Source organism: Capsicum annuum, chromosome 1, assembly GCF_002878395.1.
Source record: "Capsicum annuum cultivar UCD-10X-F1 chromosome 1, UCD10Xv1.1, whole genome shotgun sequence".
Lineage (NCBI taxonomy): Eukaryota > Viridiplantae > Streptophyta > Magnoliopsida > Solanales > Solanaceae > Capsicum > Capsicum annuum.
The window spans coordinates 249,744,720-249,769,246 of record NC_061111.1 but is presented as its reverse complement, the minus strand read 5'-3'; the positions used below and the strand labels follow the sequence as shown (position 1 = coordinate 249,769,246).

At 33.2% G+C, this 24,527-nt stretch overlaps 1 protein-coding gene across 2 annotated transcripts; it reads right to left on the bottom strand.

Moving 5' to 3' along the window:
- Window positions 1–19,322: 19,322 nt before the first annotated feature.
- Window positions 19,323–24,242, bottom strand: LOC107853044. Of its 2 annotated transcripts, XM_016698063.2 has the most exons (9): window positions 23,758–24,242; window positions 22,801–22,987; window positions 22,348–22,425; window positions 21,640–22,003; window positions 21,396–21,508; window positions 21,074–21,238; window positions 20,635–20,774; window positions 19,775–19,867; window positions 19,323–19,685 (listed from the first exon to the last, which is right to left on the bottom strand). In XM_016698063.2, the coding sequence occupies exons 1-9, from the start codon at window positions 23,817–23,819 to the stop codon at window positions 19,526–19,528; spliced, it is 1,362 nt and encodes a 453-aa protein (XP_016553549.2). In that variant the 5' UTR covers window positions 23,820–24,242; the 3' UTR covers window positions 19,323–19,525. The 2 variants fall into 2 exon arrangements, with proteins under 2 accessions (XP_016553549.2, XP_016553550.2); XM_016698064.2 differs by lacking the exons at window positions 19,323–19,685; window positions 19,775–19,867 and adding an exon at window positions 20,381–20,545 and having other exon boundaries at window positions 23,758–24,190.
- Window positions 24,243–24,527: the final 285 nt, after the last annotated feature.

Genomic DNA, 24,527 nt, shown 5'->3' with positions numbered 1-24,527 from the left:
AGGAGATTGTACTCACTGCTAGAAGATATAGAAATGTATACAAAGCTGACCTAATGGTAATACTAGGACCAGAGTTGACCTATCTAAGTGCAATAGAAAATGATCTCCTCCTTTGGCACAGAAGACTTGGACATGCAAGTCTGAAGCAACTAAACATACTTTCCTCCAAAGATATGGTATTAGGATTACCCAAGACCAAGTTTAAGAAAGAAAAGTTATGTAGTGTTTATGTAAGAGGGAAGCAGGTAAGATCATCTTTTAAGTCAAAGAACCATGTTAGCACTACCAAGTCAAAGCAAAGGTGAAAAAAGGTATATTTTTGTAATTGTTGATGATTATTATAGGTTCACTTGGAATTTGTTTCTAGCCTCTAAAGAAGATGCCTTTGATGTCTTTGCAATTTTTATCAAGAAAATTGAAAAAAAAAACTGGGTACTTCTTTAGTTTTCATAAGATCTGACCATGGCACAGAATTTGAGAATGTCAAGTTCTTAGAATTTTGTTCAGCAAATGGTATAGATCATAATTTCTCTGCTCCTAGAACACCACAACAAAATGAAATGGTGGAAAGGAAGAATAGAACCTTGGAAGATATGGTTAGAGCAATGATTCTTGCAGCAAACATTGCTAAAAACCTTTGGGCTTAGGCAATAAGTACTGTAGCATATATCATAAATAGATGCATGATCAGACTTATGTTAGAGAAGACTCTCTATGAATTACCAAAAGAAAGAAAGCCAAATATTTCCCATTTTAGAACCTTTGGTTGTAAATGTTTCATACATCATAATGGAAAGGATAATCTGGGAAAATTTGATGCTAAAAGTGATGAGAGAATCTTCTTAGGTTATTCACTTCTTAGCAAGGGTTATAGGGTTCTAAGTAATAGAACTAACTGTGTTGAAGAAAGCATGCATGTAATTTTTGATGAATTCTGTGTTAAGACTAACCTGCAAGAAGAAAGTGACTTTGAGGAACCGGTTACACAACCCGATTCATTGACTGGAGCTAACAAATATGGAGGCACTTCGACAGGGGGAACTAAATCTGGAGACATAGTGATGGGGGAAACTGAGCCCCTAACTACCCCAATTTAGAACATTAGCAGTGATCCAAGTAGTTCACTAGGCTTGGTCCTAAAAGGTTACAAGTATCAAAGATCACATCCTATTGAGAATGTTCTCAATGATCTCACTTCTAGGATTATTGTAAGGTTTGGATTAAGAAGTATGTATGCCTTCAAGGTATTCCTATTATAAATTGAGCCAAAGAAGGTGACTGAGGCACTGCTTGATACTGATTGGATCATAGCCATATAGGAAGAGTTAAATTAGTTTGAAAGAAGTAAAGTATGACACTTAGTTCCTCTCGCAAAAAATAAAACAGTAATTGGGACTAAGTGGGTGTATAGAAATAAAGTTGATGAGCATGGAACAGTTATAAGGAACAAGGCAAGATTGGTGGTCCAAGGGTACAATCAAGAAGAAGGGATAGATTTTGATGAGACTTTTTCTCCTGTAGCCAGAATTAAAGCTATTAGACTATTTGTTGCCTTTGCTACCTATATGGAGTTCATTCTGTATCAAATGGATGTTAAGAGTTCATTCTTGAATGACATTCATAAAGAGGAGGTATATGTTAAACAACCTCCTGGATTTGAAAGCAAGGAGTTTCCTAATCATGGTATAAACTGGATAAGGCTTTATATGGGTTGAAACAAGCTCCAAGAGCTTGGTATGAGAGATTGTCAAAATTTATACTGGAGTATAGCCATACTGGAGGTAAAATTGACAACACTCTCTTTTTGAAAACTAACAAAAAAAATCTGTTGGTTGTGCAAGTATATGTTGATGATATTATTTTTAGCTCCACAAACCTGACCATGATTCATGATTTTGCCAAACTCATGAGTTGTGAATTTGAGATGAGCATCATGTGAGAGCTAAATTTTTTTTTGGGATTGCAAATCAAACAAGCAACATCTGGAACAATGATCCATCAATAGAAGTATGTAAAAGAACTCCTCAAAAGATTCTCTATGGAAGAGGCAAAAGAGATCAACACTCTAATTGCCACAGCTACAAAGCTTGAATTGGATGAAACAGGTCCTGATGTGGACCAAAAGATGTACAGAGGGATGATAGGATCATTGCTATATCTTACAACAAGTAGACCTGATATTATGTTCAGTGTAGAATTATGTGCAAGATTTCAAGCAAATCCTAAAGAGTCACATCTAAAATCTATAAAAAAGGATTTTAGATATCTCAAAGGAACCAATGATCTTGGTTTATGGTACCCAAAAGGTAGTAATTTTAACTTGGTTGGATATTCTGATGCTGACTATGCAGGATATTTGGTTAAAAGGAAGAGCACTACAGGTATGGCACATTTTCTTGGATCATGTTTTATTACCTGGTCCACTAAGAAGCAAAATTTAGTAGCCTTATCTACTGCTGAAGCTGAATATGTTGCTGCAGGATCTTGTTGTGCTCAATTATTATGGATTAAGCAACAACTTATGGATTTTGGTATAGATGTGGGATGTGTTCCTATTTTTTGTGATAATACAAGTGCCATTAACATAGCCAAAAATCCTATTCAACATAAAAGAACTAAGAATATTGATATTAGACATTACTTTCTTAGAGATAATGTTGAAAAAGGTCATATATCAATTATGTTTTGTTCTACTAAGGAACAAATTGCTGACATATTCGCTAAGGCCTTGTGTAGAGAACACTTTGAAAAGAATAGGTTAGCCTTGGGGATGATTAAAATTGTATAAATCTCCCTCAATGATTGACTAGAATAAGTTTTTCTTAAGTAATTGTTGATTAATTCAGTCTTACACATTTAGTTTTGTATCCTAATTCCAAGATTTTAGAGTAAATTGACTCAGCTATGTGTTGATTTTGTAGAAAGACTGGAAATTAAGGCATTTTTGTCCATTTTGTCTTCAGAATTCAGGTATGATTATTGCTTGCCCAAAGTAGCATAAAGAGAAACAGGTTATCTACATGGTTCCTTCCGTTACACTTAAACCGCCAAAATCCCAAAAGTTTTCTCCTTCAAAAAGCTGCCAGGCCTTTCCCATCAGTACTGACCCTCTTTATCATTACGTTTTCTTTCCCAAATACAATTCATCCACGATTCATCTTCCTTCTCTCCACCTTAAATACAACTCCTTCACCTCTCATTATTCACTACTCCCACAACCAAAAGTAAATCACTATTTATCTCTTCTTCACCATGGCATCGTCTTCTTCTAACCCATCCATAAACTCCAATACCTCTCCCTCAACAACCATTATACTTTATCCCAATATTACCTTACCTCCACTCATTCCTCCTCCAATTTTAATTAAATTATCCAATTTTTCGATGTTCAAGACTCTACAAAACCCTTTTGCCCAATTTTCTTCCAACCCCTCTCTATCTTTTGAACCCTCACTACCACCTCTAATTCCTCTTCATATTCTTAATCGAGATGATGCTCCTATTGTAGACCTAATCCCTCAAAGGTCCAGATCTAAACCAAAATGAAAACCCTCTTCCAACTCTATCGATGTTGATGACCATGATTTAGAGAAACTTTTCCCTATTGTCCCTTCTCCTCGAACTCCTTATACACGAGGTAAAAAGCAACGAGAAGATGCTTTATTGGAAGAAGCACTTAAGGTAAGCAAAAGAAAATGTGTAGCTACTTCTGCAAGAAAATGTGTAGCTACTTCTGCTTCTCCACCTCCTCGTGCTTCTTCTCCTGACATTCTTCTTCACTCAAAATGTAAGAAAAAGATAATAATTGGATAAGCTCCAAAACTCTCTTCTTCTAGTAAACCATCATCTCAGCCTACCCCAAAAGTTTCATCGTCTAAAATAGCTCCTTCTTCCAAACTTTCCTCTTCTTCTAAGTCCTCTGCAAAGAAGGTCGCTTCTAAATCAAAGAAACAGGTTAAGGCACCTGTTTCCTCTAGCTCCTCTGACTCTGAGTTTCTCCCTGACACCCCCTGCACCCTCTACTGACATTAATGCTGATTTTGATTTCGATTTTGATGTTTATACTCCTACTGACAAAGCTTCTCAGTCAACCCATAATATCCACTTTCAAAAATAAAAACTGGCTAGAGCCCATAATCTCCACTTTCAAAAATAAAAACTGGCTAGAGGACGTGTTGTGAATGGTTTTAGGGGTCCTGACATGGATGTTTTGGTTTCAAAATTGAGAGCTCATGGGTGGTTACACTTATTTCTTCAAGGTGAACATCAACATAGGTTTGGAAAGGATGAAGTATATGAGTTTTATACTAAGGGAGTTGCCATTGGGGAGATGTTTTCAACCACAGTTCATGGGGTTACTATTAATCTATATGCTGCTAATCTTGCTCGAATCTTGAGCATTCATTCTAGGGGCTGGGGTCATTATGTCAAGGTAACCTGGCCTCCTCTCGACAATTCTCTCTCTGCTCTTGAGATATCCAGAAAGTTCTTTGGAAATCCTCATCTTGCCACTCATAGTAGGGTCTTAAAGCGTGAGATGTCTCCTCTTTATCAATTTTATTTTGATGTGGTTCACAAGATGATCCTTTCTAGACAAGAAAGAAGAACAATTGCCAATTTTCTTGATCTTACTCTGATGGAACTGTTAGCTACTGAAATTCCAATAGACCTTACTAGACTCATGATTAAGCACATGCAGAGGGTCTTGATTCAAGATGTAAATGGTCACGCTTTGCCATATAAATTTCGTCTTGCATTTGTTTTTGAGGATTTTTGTGTGCCTGTCAAAGTGTGGTCTCTGTAGACCACAAAGAATGTCATAGGGTCTGTGAACCATACAATGTTACCTACTTCCATGAGGAGTGCTGACAACCTTATGCAAAGATTAAGGAATGCACTTGATGTAAAATAGGTTGAGGTGGAGATGGCTCAGGCTGCACTTAAGGCTGCTTAAGTTACCCATGAGGAAGAGAAGAGGGTTCTTCAAGCTCAGATTACCTCACTTATAGCCTCTTTGGAGCGTGAAAGAGCTGAGAATGTTGATGTTATTAGGAAGCTAACCTCCCTTATTCCCTCCTCTTGCTCTACTTAAGCCCCCTCTTAGTGCCTTAAGAATAGTTTTCTTGTTTTTTTTGGTACTTGTTGTTTCACTTTTTGTTTTTTTTGGGTAATGATAATTTTATCTTGTTTTGTGAATGAAATGGACCCTTTTGCTTAATATGATCTGCTTCTATTTTTTTAATGCATACTTGTTCTTTTGCTCTGAGTTTTGATTGTTTTAGTGATAGGCCCAGTGGCCATGAATTGTTAAACTATTTTCACTTGTTGGACCAGCTTTTCAATGATGTCAAAAGGGGGGAGAATAGATTTTACAATGCTTATAACTCAATTGACTAGCATATTTCATTTCGTGATCCTCCATTTAAATTCTTTATTGAGTATGTCAGGATTGTATGAATGATGTTGTGCTTCTAAGTTTGTCATCATCAAAAAGGGGGAATTTATTAGGAAAATGTGAGGTTTTGATGATGGACATATAAATAAAACATGTTGTGCAAGCTATTCCACACAAGTAAATAAAAGAGAAGCTACTGGTGCTTACATGAACTGCATGTTAAAGTTGATGCAAGGCTGACAATGCATTAGGACAAAAGTGGATAAGCAAGGAAGCTCAAAATTATTTCAAATGCTACGATTAAGGAGAAGATAAATATAACATCTAGAAGTTGAGTTGATCAAGGAGTTTACAAGACTAAGGGATAAAGGAGAAGAGTCCTACTCAATCTAGGAGAGAGAGACGGCAGCAACAAAGGAGTAAAACTACCAAGGAGTCCGATTGAAGAAAGAAGAGTACATAAACTAAAGGACTCTATCAGGAGTTAGCTTAAATACAACAAACGACATTCAAGTATTGCACTTATGCACTGAAAAGATAGTCAGCAATCAACAAATCAATTCTATAACTTGAAGGAGCTATTGTAACAACCTGGTTCCTTACTTAGAGTCATAGACTATATGTAATAGGTTGGTCATTGAGTCATATTGAGTTTTAATCTCTAGTCTTAGTGAAGTATAAATTGAGTTAGGATTAACATCTTCAAGTTGGGGAACTCGAAGAATTGGGAACACTTATCTTGGGAAGATTAGTGTTTTTGTAGAAGTAGGAGTTAGAAGTTTTAATTCCTAGTTTACAAGAAGTCTTGTAATTTGTTGATTGTTGAGGCTCAAGAATTATAGTGAAGTTGGGGTTAAATTTTGTAGAGGTACAAGTCATGGTTTTTTACACCTTTCTTGAGCTGAGTGTTTTTCACATAAAAATACTGTTTTTAAGTTTTACTTTCGTGAACTATGTTAGCTTACTTGTTCCACAGATAGGCAACCAGTATAGTAAAATATTAAAATTAGTAGGGCACACACTCTAACAGAACATTTACTAATTACAATTGTACATGATCTAATAAGAGTTAGATGGAAGGGATGATGTTTCAAAACTATTCTTGATCAAAGACTTGTTCTTATATAACATCTTTTTCTAGATTGGTTTTGTCTTGAGCCAAAAATCTATTGGAAACAACCTATCTACCTCACCTTTGAGATAGAGGTTCGGATTGAATACACTCCATTCTTTCTGGTCCCCCTTTAATTTGTAGGAACACATTGAGTATATTATTGTTGTAGATATGAATATAGAATCGACTTGTGTGATGTGCAAGACTTATTCTCTAGGTAGGATCAGTGGCGGAGCTAAAATTTTCATTGAGGGGGTTCAGAAATATATATACGAACTAGTTGAAGGGAGTTCAACATCTACTATATATGAATAAAAAATATTTTTAATCATGTAAAAATAATATAAAAATAGTATAATTTTCCGTCGAACAGGGTTAGGATGAACCCCTGGAGCAAAGGTGGCTCCGCCACTGATAGGAACCATTTATTTGCTATATGTCACTATGGTAACCAACATTGGACTAGACTACTAGTTTAGACTAGCCAAGCTTCCATTATTCCTCAACCATGGTCACACTACTTAAGAGTGAATGCTTAAGTGTGGAGAAGGGAAGATTAGGGTATCTTAAGTTGGTTCTTTACTTATTTTCTCGTATTTATTTTTTAGTATTTGATAAGTAAGCACAAGAAATATTATTTCAAGAACATTTATATGTAATCTAGCAAAAAAGTATAATGATAGGAGAAGGTAGGGTGGGGTGTGGGGCCCTGGGGTGGGGTGGTCAAGGAGTAGGGGTTGGGTAGGTGCAAGGATATAATTGTTGTTTCGGGTACACAATCTGTATGTTTATACACTAAACTTCAACACAAGTTCAAGACTTTTTCAAAAACAACAATAAAGTTTTTAACACCTTCAACACAAGTTCAACAAGAACTATCAAAGAAGTATGTTGTGTAAAAGAAATAAGATGAAACAAAATATGAACCAAGTCCTCCGACTTCACGGAGTGTCCTTAAGGAATTAATTCCCCTCAAGTATCCAAGGTTGTGGAATTTTTCCTTCCAGGATAAAATAATTCACAATTCGAAAGTAGTGGTACCTCAAACTATCTAATTCGTTGAACACACAAAGTTTTTTAAAGCAAAAGAATAATTTTCAATGCAGAAATTTCGTACTCAATCTGTAGATGATCACACAGAGTTTTTTTAGAAGCAAAAGAATGTTTTTCAATGCAAAAATTCCGTACTCAACCTGTGAAAAAAGTGTAGGTTTATGTTGAGTTTTTTCCTTTGGATTTTCAGACTTGTTTGTCGAAGCCGAGCAAGCGACGACGACGGCACGAGGCACCTCTTGGTTTTTGCCTCACTATCCACTTGAAGAAGTGTTACTCAATAAAAATATACTAAAGTTGCTTTCCCCCACCAATGTGGGAGAAGTATACTTTCCTTAATGAGTACACTTTCCCTCCAAGACTTTTCCTCCATTTTCTATTTACACTAATTAAACCCAACAATAATAAACATAGAATGTCACTTGTACAATTTGTTTTCCAACTTCAAGTAGGTGTGATCCAAAATTTTTCAAAAATATTTTATCTAAAAAACGTGTTCCTTAAATACGAGGACAATGAATTTCTTAATGGAAATAGGAAAAATAAGTTGTATAAGTGACATTCTATATTTGTTGTATCCTTCCACCACCCACTAAGCACCCCAAGTACCCTGAAGCCCCACATGCAACCCGCAGTTTTTTGCTAAATTACATAGAAATGATCTTGATTCTTGAGATAACATTTTTTTTGCTTACTTACCAAACACTAGAAAATAAGTAAGAAATCAACTTGTTTTCAAGAACACATTTTCGTACCAAACACACATGATTGTCTTGTCGAGAGATAATAGCCGATACCTGCAGGTAGGGGCGGACCTTGGTGGAAATTGTAGTGCTTCAGCACCCTTTAAACCAAACGCAGAGTAGGTATAATTATATAAAAAATGTATTAAAATTAGTATAACATGAAGAAAAAAAAAAAGCACTCGTGAAACCAAGAAGATAGATGGGTTCTTTGATTTTCATACGAAATCTTAAAGCTTTGGGTATTAATATATGTATTTAAACCTTCCAAACACCCACGACTCCTAATTCCTGAGCTCGCCCCTGCCTGCAGTGTATGAGTCTAAGCTATGGAGCTGTAAAGATTATCACTGGTGATTAATGAAATCATATTAGTTACCTAAGAGAAAATTGCATTATATTATCATATCGCCAAAAAAATTTGCTAAGATATATAATATGTAGCTTGCCATGTAGAATTTAGAACTCAAAACCAAAATAAGCCATAAAATAAAAAAAATGATCAAAATAGGCCACCTATTTAATAAGTTACCAAAATAGGCTAAATGTAATGAATTATTATGTTTTTCACTTTTTTCTTAACGGTCATCTGACGGAAATGAATAGTAAACACGGTTTGTAAAACGTAATAAATTATTACGTTTTACAAACAATGTTTGTAAAGCGTAATTTATTACGTTTTCCAAAAAAAGTAGTGTGTTGTCACATCAATTTTATGTCAAATCATATAGTTTGTAATAATTTATTACGTTTTACAAACAGTATTTGTAAAACGTAATAAATTATTACAAACTACAAACAGTGATTGTAAGTTGTAAATTACAACTTACACCTGCTTTTTTGTACCATGGCACATCACCTTTATTTTTTCCCACTTTTAAATGTAACTCACCCTACCCCGCGTAGAACCCTCCCACCCCACCCTACGTCACATATTAAAAATAATTTGCATTCTTCATTTCCAGAGTTTGTCTCTAGATAGATTTGAAGAAACCAATTAATTTAAGCTCAATTCTAAATGTACCCAAAAAGGAGATCATCATATCCCATCAACTATAAGACTATTTTATACCACCTTAAATATGATATAAAATAATCCACAAATTATAATCCGAAAATTATAATCACAAAATAATTTAGTTTATGTATCAAACCATCCTTACATTTTAGGATGTAATAGAGTTGCATAAAATCTTAAATATCATTTTTCAAATTAAGAAGAAAAAAATAGTTTTTAGTTTTGATAAGTAAGAAAAATTTGTAAGCACTCCCACCTAGTGTTTAAGAAAAGAGTCTAATACACCAGGGGTCGTTTGGTGTGAGGTATTAAATCAAATAGTCCCAGAATAAAATTTTTAGTGCACCGTTTGGTTGTCAAAGTCGGGATAACTTATCCCACCATTTACACCACAGTGATGGGATAAGTTATCCCATATGAATGGTAGGATAAGTTATCTCGGGTAATCTCGGAATAACTAATCTCGGGATTAATTATACCGGGATAACTATTTTCCAACCAAACGACAAAAGAATCTCAGAATTAAGCTTTGGAAATGAAGAATGCAAATTATTTTTAATATGTGATGTGGGGCGGGGTGGGAGGGTTCTACGTGGGGTGGAGTGGGTTACATTTAAAAGTGGGGAAAATTAAATGTGATGTGATATAGTACAAAAAGCTGGTGTAAGTTGTAATAATTTATTACAACTTACAAACATTGTTTGTAGTTTGTAATAAATTATTACGTTTTACAAACAATGTTTGTAAAACGTAATAAATTATTATAAATTACATGATTTGACATATAATTGATGTGATAACACACTGCTTTTTATTTTTTTGTTTTTTTGTGAAAAACATAATAAATTATTACGTTTTACATACCGTGTTTACTATTCATTTTCGTTAGTTGACCGTTAAGAAAAAAATGAAAAACGTAATAATTTATTACGTTTAGCCTATTTTGATAACTTATTAAATAAGTGGTCTATTTTGATCACTTTTTTTATTTTGTGGCTTATTTTGTTTCCGAGTTTTGGAATTTATAGTTCTAAAAATAAGAAACTTTACATGCAATAAATGTATTTTCTTAAGTTGTGTTTACAAAAGAAAATGTTTTTAATCAAAAATATTTTCTTGAAAAATATATATATTTTTTTATTTTCTAATGTTTGGTTAGTCAGAAGGGGAGCCTTAGAGTAACTAGGGTCACGGGTTCAAACCTTGGAAACAACCTCTAGATACGCCCCTGTGGTGGCCCTTCCTCAGACACCGCACATAGCGATAACTTTAGTGCACCGGACTGCCCTTTTAATGTTTGGTTAGTCACCAAAAATATAAAAAAATCTAAATTTTTAATAAGCCATTTTTTTTTTAAATCTCATTTATAAATCATGAAATGATTCTCCTGCTGACGTTGAAATTTAGTAGAAATAATGAGCACTAATTATTTTCAATTCTATCTTCAAGAAAATAATTATTATTATGGAGTTTTACATTCTACTCAAGAACTAAAATGAAATTTTTTTTGTAGAATATACCTAACCAGCCAATTTTTTTTTTTTAATAAACCTAGCTAAGTGGTACAATTTTTTTTTTTTTTGGTTTCCCAAGGTATCCTAGCCCGACAGGCCAAGGACTAATCCTCCGCGGATCTGAGCTCCATTTAAGAATTTACCGCTGGCCAATTGGTTGTTGCATGCACAAGGCGGGAATCGAACCCCCGACACTTGCTTAAGCGACCTAGTGAGCTAACCACTAGGCCAACCAAGCTTGGTTAAGTGGAACAAATTTATTATGCCCTTTCCTTTGTTAAATTACTGCTACTATCTATGGAGCTAAGGAGTACAAGTATCTAATTAGAAATTAAAGTCTTTTGTAGATTTAGAGGCAGAGTCATAATTTAAAATTTATGAGTTTAAAGTTCTAAGTCATAAAATTATTGAGTTCTAAATTAATAATTAATACAAATAGAAAGCTTAGACCATACTGATAGCTAGCTGGGTTCCGTCTAACTTGTAGTTAGTTGTTACGTTGTACCTACGTGTCCTCATCGGTGTTATCAAAAGTGAAAAGCGGAAAAAAAGTTCTAAGGTCCTTTGGGGGTGAAAAAGACGCAAATGGAGAAACAATACAAATATTACGTGTAGTCCAAGATTAATTATCATAAGAATGAATAACAAATATATGAATAAAGAAATTCAGAAAAAATTTATGGCAACGCGAAATATGAATTTAGTGGCGCATCTTGAGGATTACGTACATCGACAAGAAATGTATATCTTAGAACCTTGATGACTATCTGAAACGCCCATAAAACAAGGTGAAACACTTAACATGCTTTGAGTAACCGATAAAGTTATTGTCATATGACTTAAAGGAGGTCGCATATTATATTCAACCGTGAAAATAATCCCTTGCAGAAATGCGCAAGGTAAGACTGTATACAATAAATCCTTGTAATTCGATTATTTCCCGAGCGCTACACATAACGGGAACTTTAGATGCACCAAACTATCCTTTATGCATCTTTTTCATGTCAGAAACGGAACAGCAGGAAAAAACCCAACCTAAGACGAGCTCCATTTGTTTTAAGGGTTTTGTTTATATGGTTTTTTGGGCTCCCTCTCGAATTTTTTCTTTATTTGATCAAGCATATAACATAGGATTGCTAAATTTTGTTCACTTTCAGTATATAAAATATTATACATTATAGGTAAATTTGATCTGCTATTGCCTACCCAATATTTTATGGTTAACCTATAGGTCAAATATTACCTATAGTGTGTAATATCATGTACACACAAAACATAAATTCTAATAATAATTAAAAGAGAAAAGGATACTCTATAACACTTTTTAAAACAAATAGCCCAAGTTTGAAAACTTTTCAAAAAGTGGTCAGTCGGATATACTTTATAGCCATTTCCTAATTTGGGTCATTTTGGCCCACGTAGTCCATATGCAGTCCATATACAATACTGATATAATCTATATACAATACTGATACAATATTCAACTTGGGCAATTTGGCCCTTTTAAAAATATTTTAATTTTTTTTTTGTTATAAATTTTTTAACTGATCAAATATTTTAATTTTTTTTATTGTTTAGAAATAATAATTAAATTATAAAAAAAATGATATAATTGTTAAATAGAATATGTTTCTATATAAGATATATGTATAGAAATTGTATATTTCTATCAAATATGTATATGTATAATATATATATATATAGTTAAAACGTGTAAAAAAAATATACAGTTATTATATAAATTGTGTATCAAAACTGTATAATTTTCGTATAGAATATTTATATGTATAAGATATGTATAGAAACTGTATAGAAGGTGTATAGAAATGGTATAGAACATGATAAATTGAAATGGCTATAAAGTGAAATTTATATTTCATGGTCATTTTCATGGAAATAGTTTAATTTGAAGTGTCAGTTTCTGTCCTTTTCCCTAATTAAAAAAGAGGAGTCTACATTGATTGATCCGTCATTGTTTGGAGTTGATTAGCATGACCAAAAATGTGAATTTATACCTAACGTCCAACCAACAAAGTTGGTAAAATTTTTTAGTTAATTAAGTGGAAACAAATTATCTTTTGCCCGTTTCATTGTTACATACATTAAAGAGGTCAACTAATACCTAACTAATTATGCAATTTGAAAATAAACTCTTGTAGTTGTAGAAGTTAAAGTTGAACGTATCTTTATTCAATTATGTAATTTCTTTTTTAGAGAGATTCATTTTCCCTTTTTACTATTTCACCATATCCTTTTACTCGTAAAATAATAACATATCCATTGTAGTTTTATCACAGGCGGTTCTACCTCATAAAAAAATAGGCGACGCCTTAGGCCCCTAAATTTGAGGGGCCTCATTTTTTAATAATTATATATTATAGATTTTTTAAAAAAATAAAAAATATTATTTATATAAAAATAAACTTTTTGCATAAAAAAAAATTATTGGCAGAAGTTTAATATATATAGAATACTATATTTCAAGAAAATTTAAATGCATTGATTATATTATTAATTGAAAAATTAGTTAGAAAAATCGATCATATAATTTTAAAAATAGAATTTATTAAAATATCTATATCTATAATCTATATCTATAATCTATAATCTATAATCTATAATTTATATCTATAATCTATAATCTATAATCTATAATCTATAATATATTAAAAGTGTGAAGACCCTTAGAAAAGTAAATCGATCTTTTTGCACTTCATTAAAATAATTCACAATAGACAAAATCGTCTTTTCACCTATTTTCTTCAATTTATAATATTTAATATTGATTATATTAAATATCTAAAAAAAAAAGGAAGAAGAAGGTTTTATACTTATAGATGAATTCCTAAATTTATGGTAATATTTTGTTGGGTGTTTTTACTATTTTTATTAATTTAGGACTCCTAAATTTCATGGAAAGAAATTAAAGATTCTAAAATATATGGATTAAATATGCGTTGTAAACCTAATCAGTATTTGTAGGGTTTTTTTTCCTTTTAACGTTATACTTTGTTTTCTTATAATTTACTAGACATTGAATTCTAATAGTTTGATTATTTATTCATAAAGCATGATAAGAAATCCTAAAAATAGGTCTAAAAGTACTCCTATTAGTAATTTAAGAAAATCCTAAAAATAGGTCTAAAAGTACTTCTATTAGTAATTTAAGAAAATCCTATAAACTAGGTTTTAAAACTCTACTATTTTCTAATTTTTAAAAATTTTAAATCAACAATTATTTTCCATAATTGAATAATGTACTAAAGTCTATAGTTTTAGTAATCATACGTGTATGTTTTTTTTTTTTAACGAATAGAAGTATATTTTGTTTTATTTAAAAGGAAATTAAAAGTCTACATAGTTAAACTAAAAAAGGAACCATGAACGTCTAAAGAAACAAAATCTAAAACTCCTATTTGTATGGGAACCATGAACGTCTAAAGAAACAAAATCTAAAACTCCTATTTGTATGGGTTTTAGTTTATTTGGAGTTCATAAATAATTTATGGAAAAAATTATATATCTACCATATTTAGATAAATTTTTTTTGAAGAAAAAGATTTTGGACCTCTATAAATTTTCTTCCTTTCTACAACAATACCATGGTATCTACAATGAACATAAGGAGCAAAAAAATATTTATTTTTGGTCTTAGATTAGTCGTTCTTTATTGTTGATTTGGAATTCGTTTACGTCATGAAATATATTTTTGTAATATTTGATTTGCTTTGTAGGTGCATTAGTTTTTGTAGGTATTTTGAAGATGGATGATGAAAAAATCAAAATATCAATGAATTTCTTTGTAATATAATTTTTCGGCAATGGGCGAAGCAACACATAACTTTCATTTAAGCTTACATATTGTTGCATCAGTTTATTGTTCAGTTTTAATAAGCTTACGTATAATGATCTTGTGTACAAGGTGATTAATATTATATATGTTTCACAAGTTTTGTTTTGATATTAAGGTTAGGGTTAAGTTTCAAACAAATAAGAAGTAATAGTGAAAAGATTATAGCAGATTTAGGCAAAGGTGTGTTAGGGTTTTTGCCCTGATTTTCTTACTATATTTAAGTTTTACTTTTTCTTAGAAGGAAAATAAAAGTTACCATAATTATTTTTACTTTTCCTGAAAGAAAAAGTATAACTCTTTTCTATATTTGGCTAACCTCTTTCTTGGAGGAAAGGTTTTGGACATCTATAGATAAAAGACCCCCCTTCTTATACCATAACACAATAGCATCCACAATGTAGTCGTTTAAAGAGTCTCGTTTAGGGAGAGATTTTATCCCAATAGTTTTTTTATATTTCTTTAATATTAGTTTCTTGTGTAGGCCATTTGGCCAAATTATATTCAATAGTATATTTTTAGTATATTTTTATTTGTTATCTGAATTATCACGCCTTGATTTGCAAACTTTAAGCTTCCACATGACGCCTTCTCGATTTCGAACCCAACAAGTGGTATCAGAGCTTACGATTCAATGGTCCAATGGTGTGGTGAGACGCGATTAAACAGGTTCAAAGCGGTTTCAAAATCAAGCTGCAACAATTTGGATGATAATGAAGATTTTTGTCGAACTACATGTGGAGAACAAGTTTCAACCATATTTTCAACATTCCTATTGCTGCATCTTTAAAAATAAAAACAAAATATTAATTTTTAACCCATTTTTAACCATAATATTTTAAACTTTATTTTTAACTATGGCAAGCAGCAGTTATGAAGATTATATCAAGAACGAAGTTCATGCACGCGATATGAAGAGAAGACGGATCAAGTGAAGAAAATCAAGCCAAAAAGGGGATATTTGTTAGGGTTTTTGTCCTGATTTTCGTACTATATTTAAGTTTTACTTTTACTTAGAAGGAAAATAAAAGTTCCCATAATTACTTTTACTTTTCCTGAAAGAAAAAATATAATTCTTTTCCATGTTTGGCTAACCTCTTTCTTTGAGGAAAGGTTTTGGATATCTATAAATAGAAGACCTCTCTTCTCATACCATAACATAATAGCATCCATGATGTAGTCATTAAAGATTCTTTGTTTAGGGGGAGATTTCTCCCAGTAGATTTAATGTTTTTGATATTAGACTTTATAATATGTAGGCCGATTGGCCAAAATATATAATAATTTAATGCTTTTAGTATTGTTTTTCGTTGTTATCTTATTTATCGTCTCATAGTTTGCAACTAATAGCTTTCGCATGACGCCCTCTCGATTTTGAATCCAACAAGGTGATGGAGAATCCAATTCTTGAATGGGATCTACGATAAGTTGAAGAGCAAGCATTGCCCCATTTGGTATGGCTAGCCTATGAGGGTGGTTTAAGCAGCTGGAATAATTCTCTTACAAAAAATTTGTTCTTCATCCTTTGAGGATTCTCTTACATAAACTTTGTTGTTCATCCTTTGACGTCCTGACTTAAAATGTGGTAGCATTTCACCTGCTTAATGTGCGTTTTAATGTTATTATCAGAGCATATATGAATTACTCCATATGTCATATTGGAAAAGTATTTTTAAGTTTTCTTTTTTTGTCGTTCTATAGCCTTTGTAGTTTTTCTTAATTTAGTTGAAGTTGGTTCAATGCTTTTATATGATTTTGTAATAATATATTAATTTTTTATTAAAGTGTTTTTCGTTTTTTAATAAGATCAACAAAGTTGTTTACTAATCAAAGTATTACTTTTACAATATCGAAGTGATTTTATACAATTAAACTCATTAAAATGAGGTACACGCGCGGAGCGCGTACCCTGAACTAGTATATTAAAAGTATGAAGACCCTTAGAAAAGTGATTTGAACTTTTTGCCCTTCATTAAAAGACTCTTCTTTAGACAAAACTGTCTTTTCACTATTTTTTAATTTATTATTTAATTATATTTTATTATATTAACTAGACTTCCTAAAATATATGGGACTCCTAAAATATATGGTAGAAGAATTAATTAATATTTTTCTTTCTACTAGACTTCCTAAAATATATGGGGCTCCAAAAATATATGGTAGGAGAATTAATTAATATTTTTTTTCTACTGTTCAATTAGAAAAATACTTCTAAAATAGAACTCTATTAAGAAAATACTTCTATAAATATTTAGATTTACGTTAAACTAGAGAATAAACCGGTTTGTCTATTGGGAGAATATGATTGATGCTCATTTAACTTGATTCGATTGTATGTCTAGATTGGTGAATGCTTAATTTTCTAACCCTCAACTTCTTTACTGTTTTTGTCAGCATAATAGAATTGAACATATGTGTGTGTGTGTGTCTATATATATATATAAGTTTAATTGTATTATTTTTCTATCACTTTTATCGTATTATTTTGCTGCAGTTTACAGGTGATAGATAAATGTTGGTCGGCTTTGAGAATTTTTTTTGATGTAAATGTTAGGTTTAGTTGTATTATTTTGATATCTCTATTATCGTATTATTCTGTTATTGTTTTATAGGTGGTAGATGAGTGTCAGACGACTTTGAAAAAAATTTTGTGTGTAAAGATTAGATTTAATTGTATTATTTTGATATCTCTATCATTGTTTTATTTTTTTGCAATTTACATATGGTAAATGAATGTCGATCGACTTTTAAAAATATTTTTGATAAAGATTAGGTTTAATAAATACATTCTCCATCTTTACATAATCAAAAGATATTAAATTTAATTATTATATTCATTTTTATTATTTAAACAAATGTCATATTTAATATAATGTTTGAACTGATTAAAGTGAGGTACACGCGCAACGCGCGTACACCTAAACTTTTTTTTATTAAAAACTTAAGGCCCCCGTTTGATTTTGACCTTAGGCCACGAATATGCTAGAGTCATCCTTGAATCTCACAAGTGATGTTTGGAGAGAGTACAGACCTTATCCCTGTCTTGGAAGGTAAACAAGTCGTTTTCGATAGACCCTCGACTCAAAAAAAAATTAAGAAATCATCTTTTATTGGGCTAAAATCTGAAGTTTGATAACCTAGGTTTGCATGCGTTTCACTAACCAGTAGGTCACTCTTGATTGCCAACAATAATTCGCCACATGCCCATCGTTCTCGCTCGGGGGAGGGGGATAGATCCTCGGCTCAAAAAACCTTAAGAAATCACCTTTTTTGGGGGCTAAAATCTGAAGTTTGATAACCTAGGTTTGCATGCGTTTCACTAACCACTAGGTCACACTATTGGTTGCCAATAATAATTCGCCACACGCCCATCGTTCTCGCTCGGGAGAGGGGGTTTAGATCCTCGTCTCAAAATACCTTAAGAAATCACCTTTTTGGGGGGCTAAAATCTGAAGTTTGATAACCTAGATTTGCATGCGCTTCACTAACCAGCAGGTCACACTCTTGATTGCCAACAATAATTCGCCACACGCCTATCGTTCTCACGGGGGGTTGGGTGTGCAGGATTGTCAATCTTATCTCCAAACTCCAACTAATAATGTCAATAAATAAACCAAATTAGGAAAACAACTTCAATGTCTACATCAGTAAAGTCATCATCAACTCATTACCTAACCCATTAGTTCAAAGTATAATCAATGATTCAAGAATGATGACACACCCATGAATAAGACGTAAGTAGGAAAAATTCTAAACAATTAGAATGATTCTACGATGGAATATGACTTATGAGAGTATTATGCCAATAATGGTATCTTATGTTAATAATAATATCATATTGATTAGCTTAGTCATTGTGATCAGAATATTCTAATCTCTGATGATTCTCGGTAAAGCTTATTTAACAAACTTATCAACTTATAACTTAGATAAGTAAAGCTATAATTAGCTTGTGTGCTTACTTAAGCAACAAATTATGGTCTAAAAAATAAGGTTAACTAATCGGAGCTAGATTAGCGCAAGGGGTTCACCTAAGTTCTTTTTGACGGAAAATTACATTGTATATAGTATATACGATGTCAAAATTATTCTTCATGTATACGGAGTAGATGTTGAATTATAACCGGTAAAGTCGTTGCCATGTGACCAGGAGGTCATGGGTTCAATGGAAACGACATATGACAGAAATATAAGGTAAGACTACATATAATACACCCTTGTAGTGGGGTCCTTCCCCGTACCCTGCGCATAGCGGGAGCTTTAGTGCACTAGACTGCCCTTTATACTTTAACCCCCCAAAATGAAAATCCTAACTCCGCGACTGATCATGATTCATGACCATAAACAGTACCTTAAAAGTACTACACTCAGCTTGAAGATAAACAACATCAACAACAAGATGCCCAGTTTTCCCACAAGTGAGGTTCGGGGAGGGTAGGATATACACAGAACTTACCGTTACCTTTGTGGGGTAGAGACGTTTCCATTAGACCCTCGGCTCAGCTCAATACTCATATTGAAAATACAACAACAATATCACAGGCCTTTTTTGACATGACAAAAGACCAAATGAGCACCAGTAGGCAGTGGCGGATCAAGAATTAGACGCCACTGGTAATGAGAGGTGATAGCGGGTTCCAAAATATTTTACGCTCATTCATAGGGTTCGACCTAAAACAACTGAGTTCGGCTGAGAATTATTTTTTGGCCCAAGGAAAATATTTACACAAATCAAAAAGGAAGTTAGAGCTAAAGTTCTATAGGTTGCATTCTTATACAAGTTCTATAATAATGGCTTAATAACAAGCCAGAAAGAGCTCAGCTTTTGTACAAACAAGTCAAGTAACCGTTAACCGACCTGAACATCCCTGATTCTTCCACGATGACTCGATCCGCAACAAGTGTAACTTCTCAACAAATGCCTCTAGAACTTCAGCCTCTTCTTCTGGGGCAAAAGCCATGCAAATGCTGAGCTCCTGGACCGCCTGCTCGTATTCCCTGATATTTGATAATAGTACAAAAATTTTCAGAAAATGAGGAAAAGAACAGAAACGGTTGCATTTTATTCGAGTGCTGTCATTATTTACCTGCTATAGTACAACATCATGCCGTGGTCTCTCCTCAGCACCCAATTGTGCGGTTGCAGAATCAGCAATCTTTGCGAAGCCATAATAGCTAGCCTAGAAAGTTGTTACCATCCCAGACATAGTATCATTACAAGTGAGAACGACATGGCACACAAACTGATAACAGATAACTAAGATCACTAGATCAGAACTTCTGCCGTAAAAAGACGTTCTTACTAGCCTATACTAATAAAACTGACACCTGACCTTGTATAAAGGTAATTAAATACAGGGCGTTGTATAAGCTATATAATACAGCCACCTGAGAGACGTTGCCTAGTAAATGAATCTATTAGCACGGTTCTGTGGCATGTTTCTACACTTCGGATAAAAAGTAATGCTGCACGCGAGATGATAATGAAGCGGTAAGTTGAGGTAATCCCCCGTTTGATTGATAACCGACTAGGGAAATATGAGTATGCAAAAATGGACATGGATATAACACCGATAAGAATTTGACGATTTCATTCTTCCTAACATATCTAAATAGTAGGGCAAGTTGAGTCATGTTCGGATAGACCACTGAGTTTAGATATGGAAAGCACTTTGTCAAAGAGAACGTTTCCGGGAACCTAATTATGCTCGAGTAACGAAAGACCCGTGCAATATTGCAGCATATAGATCAGGTGGTTGTCTTTGTAGGAAGTTAGAATAAATAAGAATAATAACATAGCGAAAATTATTCACGATTCTCCTTTTCTCATGCCAAGGTTGCAAATTAGCATCTTGAACCTGTAGGGACAATACAAAGTGGCCTGCTTAATCAGGAAAGGGTACCGGCAGTAGCAACAAAGACAAAAGTAAGAGTATACGATTTTTACCTCAAATCTTGAGGCCGCAGCAAAGGTACACGTGAAGCATCGGACTTGTTAAACTTCTTGTCAGACTTATCCACAGACCTAAGTGGAGAAGTCAGCATCAAACCATGATTTGCTCTTGACGCACGCTTCCAGTGAATCCTCTGAGTATAGGAACCTCCAATTACGTCGAGAAAGGATTATATATATAATAGAAGGGGTTCTGTATATTATCCAATTCATCCCGTTCTTCTTTTCTTTATAGTAATAGTACAAGTACACTATTTCGGCAAACTTCCGCTTCATTTAGTTTAGTTTCGGAAAAAGAATTTTGTTTATTTATCAATTGTATTGCCAAATCTATCAATGGCGACACTAATACTCGTAAATAACACCATGAGATGTATAAAGATACGCTTAAAACATCCAACAGACTCTACCTTTTAGGCCGAATAAAACTCACCATGAGATTAGCCAAAGCAATTCCGATAATATCTCGGTTTGTTGCAATCTCAAGCTCCAACAGTGAATTGCTATTGATGTCCGAGGCCATTGATCTAGGGTCATTGACGCACTTGCCGTTAACAATACCAAACAAGCTGTGACCAGAAGTAACCTTGAATAGCTCCTATAACAGTTGCAAAACGTAGATATACCACAACACAATGTGAGTAGAGATCATCAACGTACTATTAATTATGTAATCCTGAAGGAATATACGAGAAGTAGTGGACGGACATGCCAACAAAAAGATCAAAAACATCCATTTGCTCAGACCAACATACCTCAGGGTTTCCGGTTTGGGGCCATATCAAGAATTCTTCTCCAATTCGAGATCCCACAATGGTCAGATTAAGTCTTCGACAAACTTCGATGTAAATGACACTAAGCAAAATTGCTGTACGTAAGTTAAACAGCATGTAAGATCGCATTGATAAAAACGAAGCAATAAAGAAAGAATTTTGAATTTCTAGCTTAAGAAATACGTGAAATAATGAGGATATTAGTGAGATAAATTTTAAGATATACCGCTACAATATCCAGAGCTTAACACTGAATGCAGGTATGAACATTTCGAGTCCACTATCACAGATGACCGTTTGAAACCCCTCGACTTGAAAAGAACCACGTTCACTGCATCCAAAACTTCAACCAAATGGCATCCTATATCTCTCGGAACTAGCTCTACCTCAACTTCCCTTGCAATGGAATCCAATACAGCCATCCACTCACTCATATTCTTCCCATCGAGAGGCATGGCTTCCATGCATTTCCAGTCCAGGCTATCAAACGCCAACGAAGCAGATCTCCTTTCATTTTGGAGTGAATAGGCATCCATTTCCCGGTTGAAAGCCATAAATGCCTCATCTTCATAAGCAATGTAGAGCAAAGCCTAATCCGGATAATAGAAAACGACAAAACAGCCAAAAGAAGAATGAAATTAATACAAGTAAACTGTAAAAAAAATAGATGAAACAAGCACGTTACTTGCACAATGATGGTTTAAATACGACAGAAAGAAGCAGTTTGCTTGAGAAACGATGGTTTAACTCTTACGCTGAACGTAACCATTCATACGCAAACATTTGTTTACTTATTTGCGCTTATCTAAAAAGAAAACGACAATGCCGGAAACTATTTATGAACAGAACATTCCAAAAACGATCTGTTACTTCATTATCAAACCAACGGATCAACTGCATTGAGCGAAAAGTTCTTAGCGAGAAAAATAACTACCTTTGACAGGGAAATATCTTTGTCCATCGACTGAAACGATATCTCCTGCGTAAACTTTTCCCTAGCATCTTTCAGAACCTGCCAAATCGCAAAATCTCAATCAATGCTCTAAATTTAGACCTCGATACTCCAATAAACAAACAAAGATATGCCTGTTCATTTACTCACTCCATTTCATTTTATACGGTAGTATTTGACTAGGCACAAAGTTTACGACAGAAAGATCATAAAACTTGTGCACTTAAACACGTCATGACATTTATATAGCGAAAAGAACATGTCTTAAAAGACCGGTTTTCAAATATAGAAAGGCGCCGTTAATCTTTTAACAGACTAAAATGTACCAGGAGTATCTTTATTCACATGGACTGATTAAACAAGTATCAAATCGCCATTTTAACAGCAAGACTTGATATATAAAGCAGCATATAACCAAGATATATAGTCCCAAACCTCCGTATAGAACTTGGCTCGAGACGACCATTGAGTTTCTGCTAGAGCAGCAGAAGAAGCCATAGGTGAAATGCTCATTCGGAATTTGGGTGTCTTTGTACTTGCAGGAACAGCAGCAGCAGCCAGTTTATTCCATTTTCCTTTCTGATTCCCAATCCAACATCCAACGCGACCATCAAAATTGCACCTGATGATCGCACAGAATAAAGGGTTTGGGAATTCTGCCTAGTACTAGCACAAATGCTTCTCCAATCCACAAATAACTTTACATCTATGTTGCTCGAACTTTTCAAAAATGCCAATAGTGCGTATCGGATTCGCCAAGCTGGTGTATTTTTGGAGAATCCGACACAGGTGCGGCATCGAAAATGAAGAGTCCGCACAACTTAGCTTTACATAAACAAAGTACAATTCAAAAAAAAAAAAAAAACACCCCATCAAACACCCAAAAGAAAAAAAAAAACTCACATTTTTCTTGATTAATCATAACAAGAATCAAAATTCAGCAAAAATCATTCTAAAGCAACCAAAAAGAAAAGCCAAAAAAAAGCTCACATTTTTCTTGATAAATGAAAACAGGAATCAAATTCAACAAACACCTTTCTAAAGAATTTAACAGAAAAGCAAAAAAAACTCACATTTTTTCTTAATAAATCAAAACAAGAATCCAAATTCAACAAACATAAAAAAAAAAAAAACTCACATTTTTTCTTGATAATGAAAACAAGCATAAAAATTCAACAAAACAAAAGAAGAAGAAAACTCACATTTTTTCTTGATAAATCAAAACAACAATAAAAATTCAACAAACAGAAAAGAAAAAAAAGCCCACATTTTTCTTGATAAATTAAAACAAGAATCAGAATTCAACAAACATTCTTCTAAAGAATCAAAATTCAACAAACCCCAAATGCAATTCTTGAATTTCAAACCCCAAAAAAGAAAAAATAAATTTACCTGCTGCAAATGCCTAAAGAAACCATAGCTACTGTAGATACTTTCACAACACTGCTAACCATTTTTTTCTTCTCTTAGTCCAAGAAAGACTAAAGAGGTTCAAGAAAATTTATGATCAATTTATTTGTCCACTTGTTATAGAAGACAAATGGAGAAAAAAACAAGAATCAAGATTGGAGTTTATGTGTTAGTTCATTTTAAGTAGTAGTAGTAGTGAAATTGAACTCCCAAAAAAGACAAAGAAGCTGACAAAATAAAAGTAACTGAAACTATTATGACAAAAGTGGAAACTGATGATGATACTAATACTATATAACTATAACTGGAAAATCCAAAAACAATGGTATTGGTTGGAGGACATTTTTTGTAATCCTAAAACTAGTTCGAAATCACTCTTGCTATTTATAGTGATAGATGTTGATAAAATGTTGTGATGTGCAAAGCCAGAATATAGTAGGTCTTTCCACATTAAAAAAAGTTTCGATATATAGCTAAGATTTGACTAAATTTGTTGTAATATATTTTAACTTTGCCGGTCCTTCGACCCTTGATTATTTATTAACTTATTTTTGTGGAATACATTTGTCCAGCTGGACCCATGCGTGTGCGCGTAAAAATCTCAAGTGGTTCAGCTGGATAAATATATGTTATAAAAATATGATAATAAATAACGAGGGAGTCATAGGACCTTATAAAGTTGAGATATGTTATAATAAATTTTGTCAAAATTTAAATATATTTTTAACTTTTTCTCTTAAAAAACATTCTTT

Bases quoted from the DNA above. Each gene is read 5' to 3' on its own strand.
- LOC107853044 (XM_016698063.2), bottom strand. From the start codon at position 23,819: ATGGTTAGCAGTGTTGTGAAAGTATCTACAGTAGCTATGGTTTCTTTA. The intron at 22,988-23,757 runs GTAAATTTATTT...TGCGATCATCAG, and splicing joins TCTTTAGGCATTTGCAGCAG to GTGCAATTTTGATGGTCGCG. The intron at 21,509-21,639 runs GTATATCTTAAA...ACTTACGTACAG, and splicing joins AAGCTCTGGATATTGTAGCG to CAATTTTGCTTAGTGTCATT.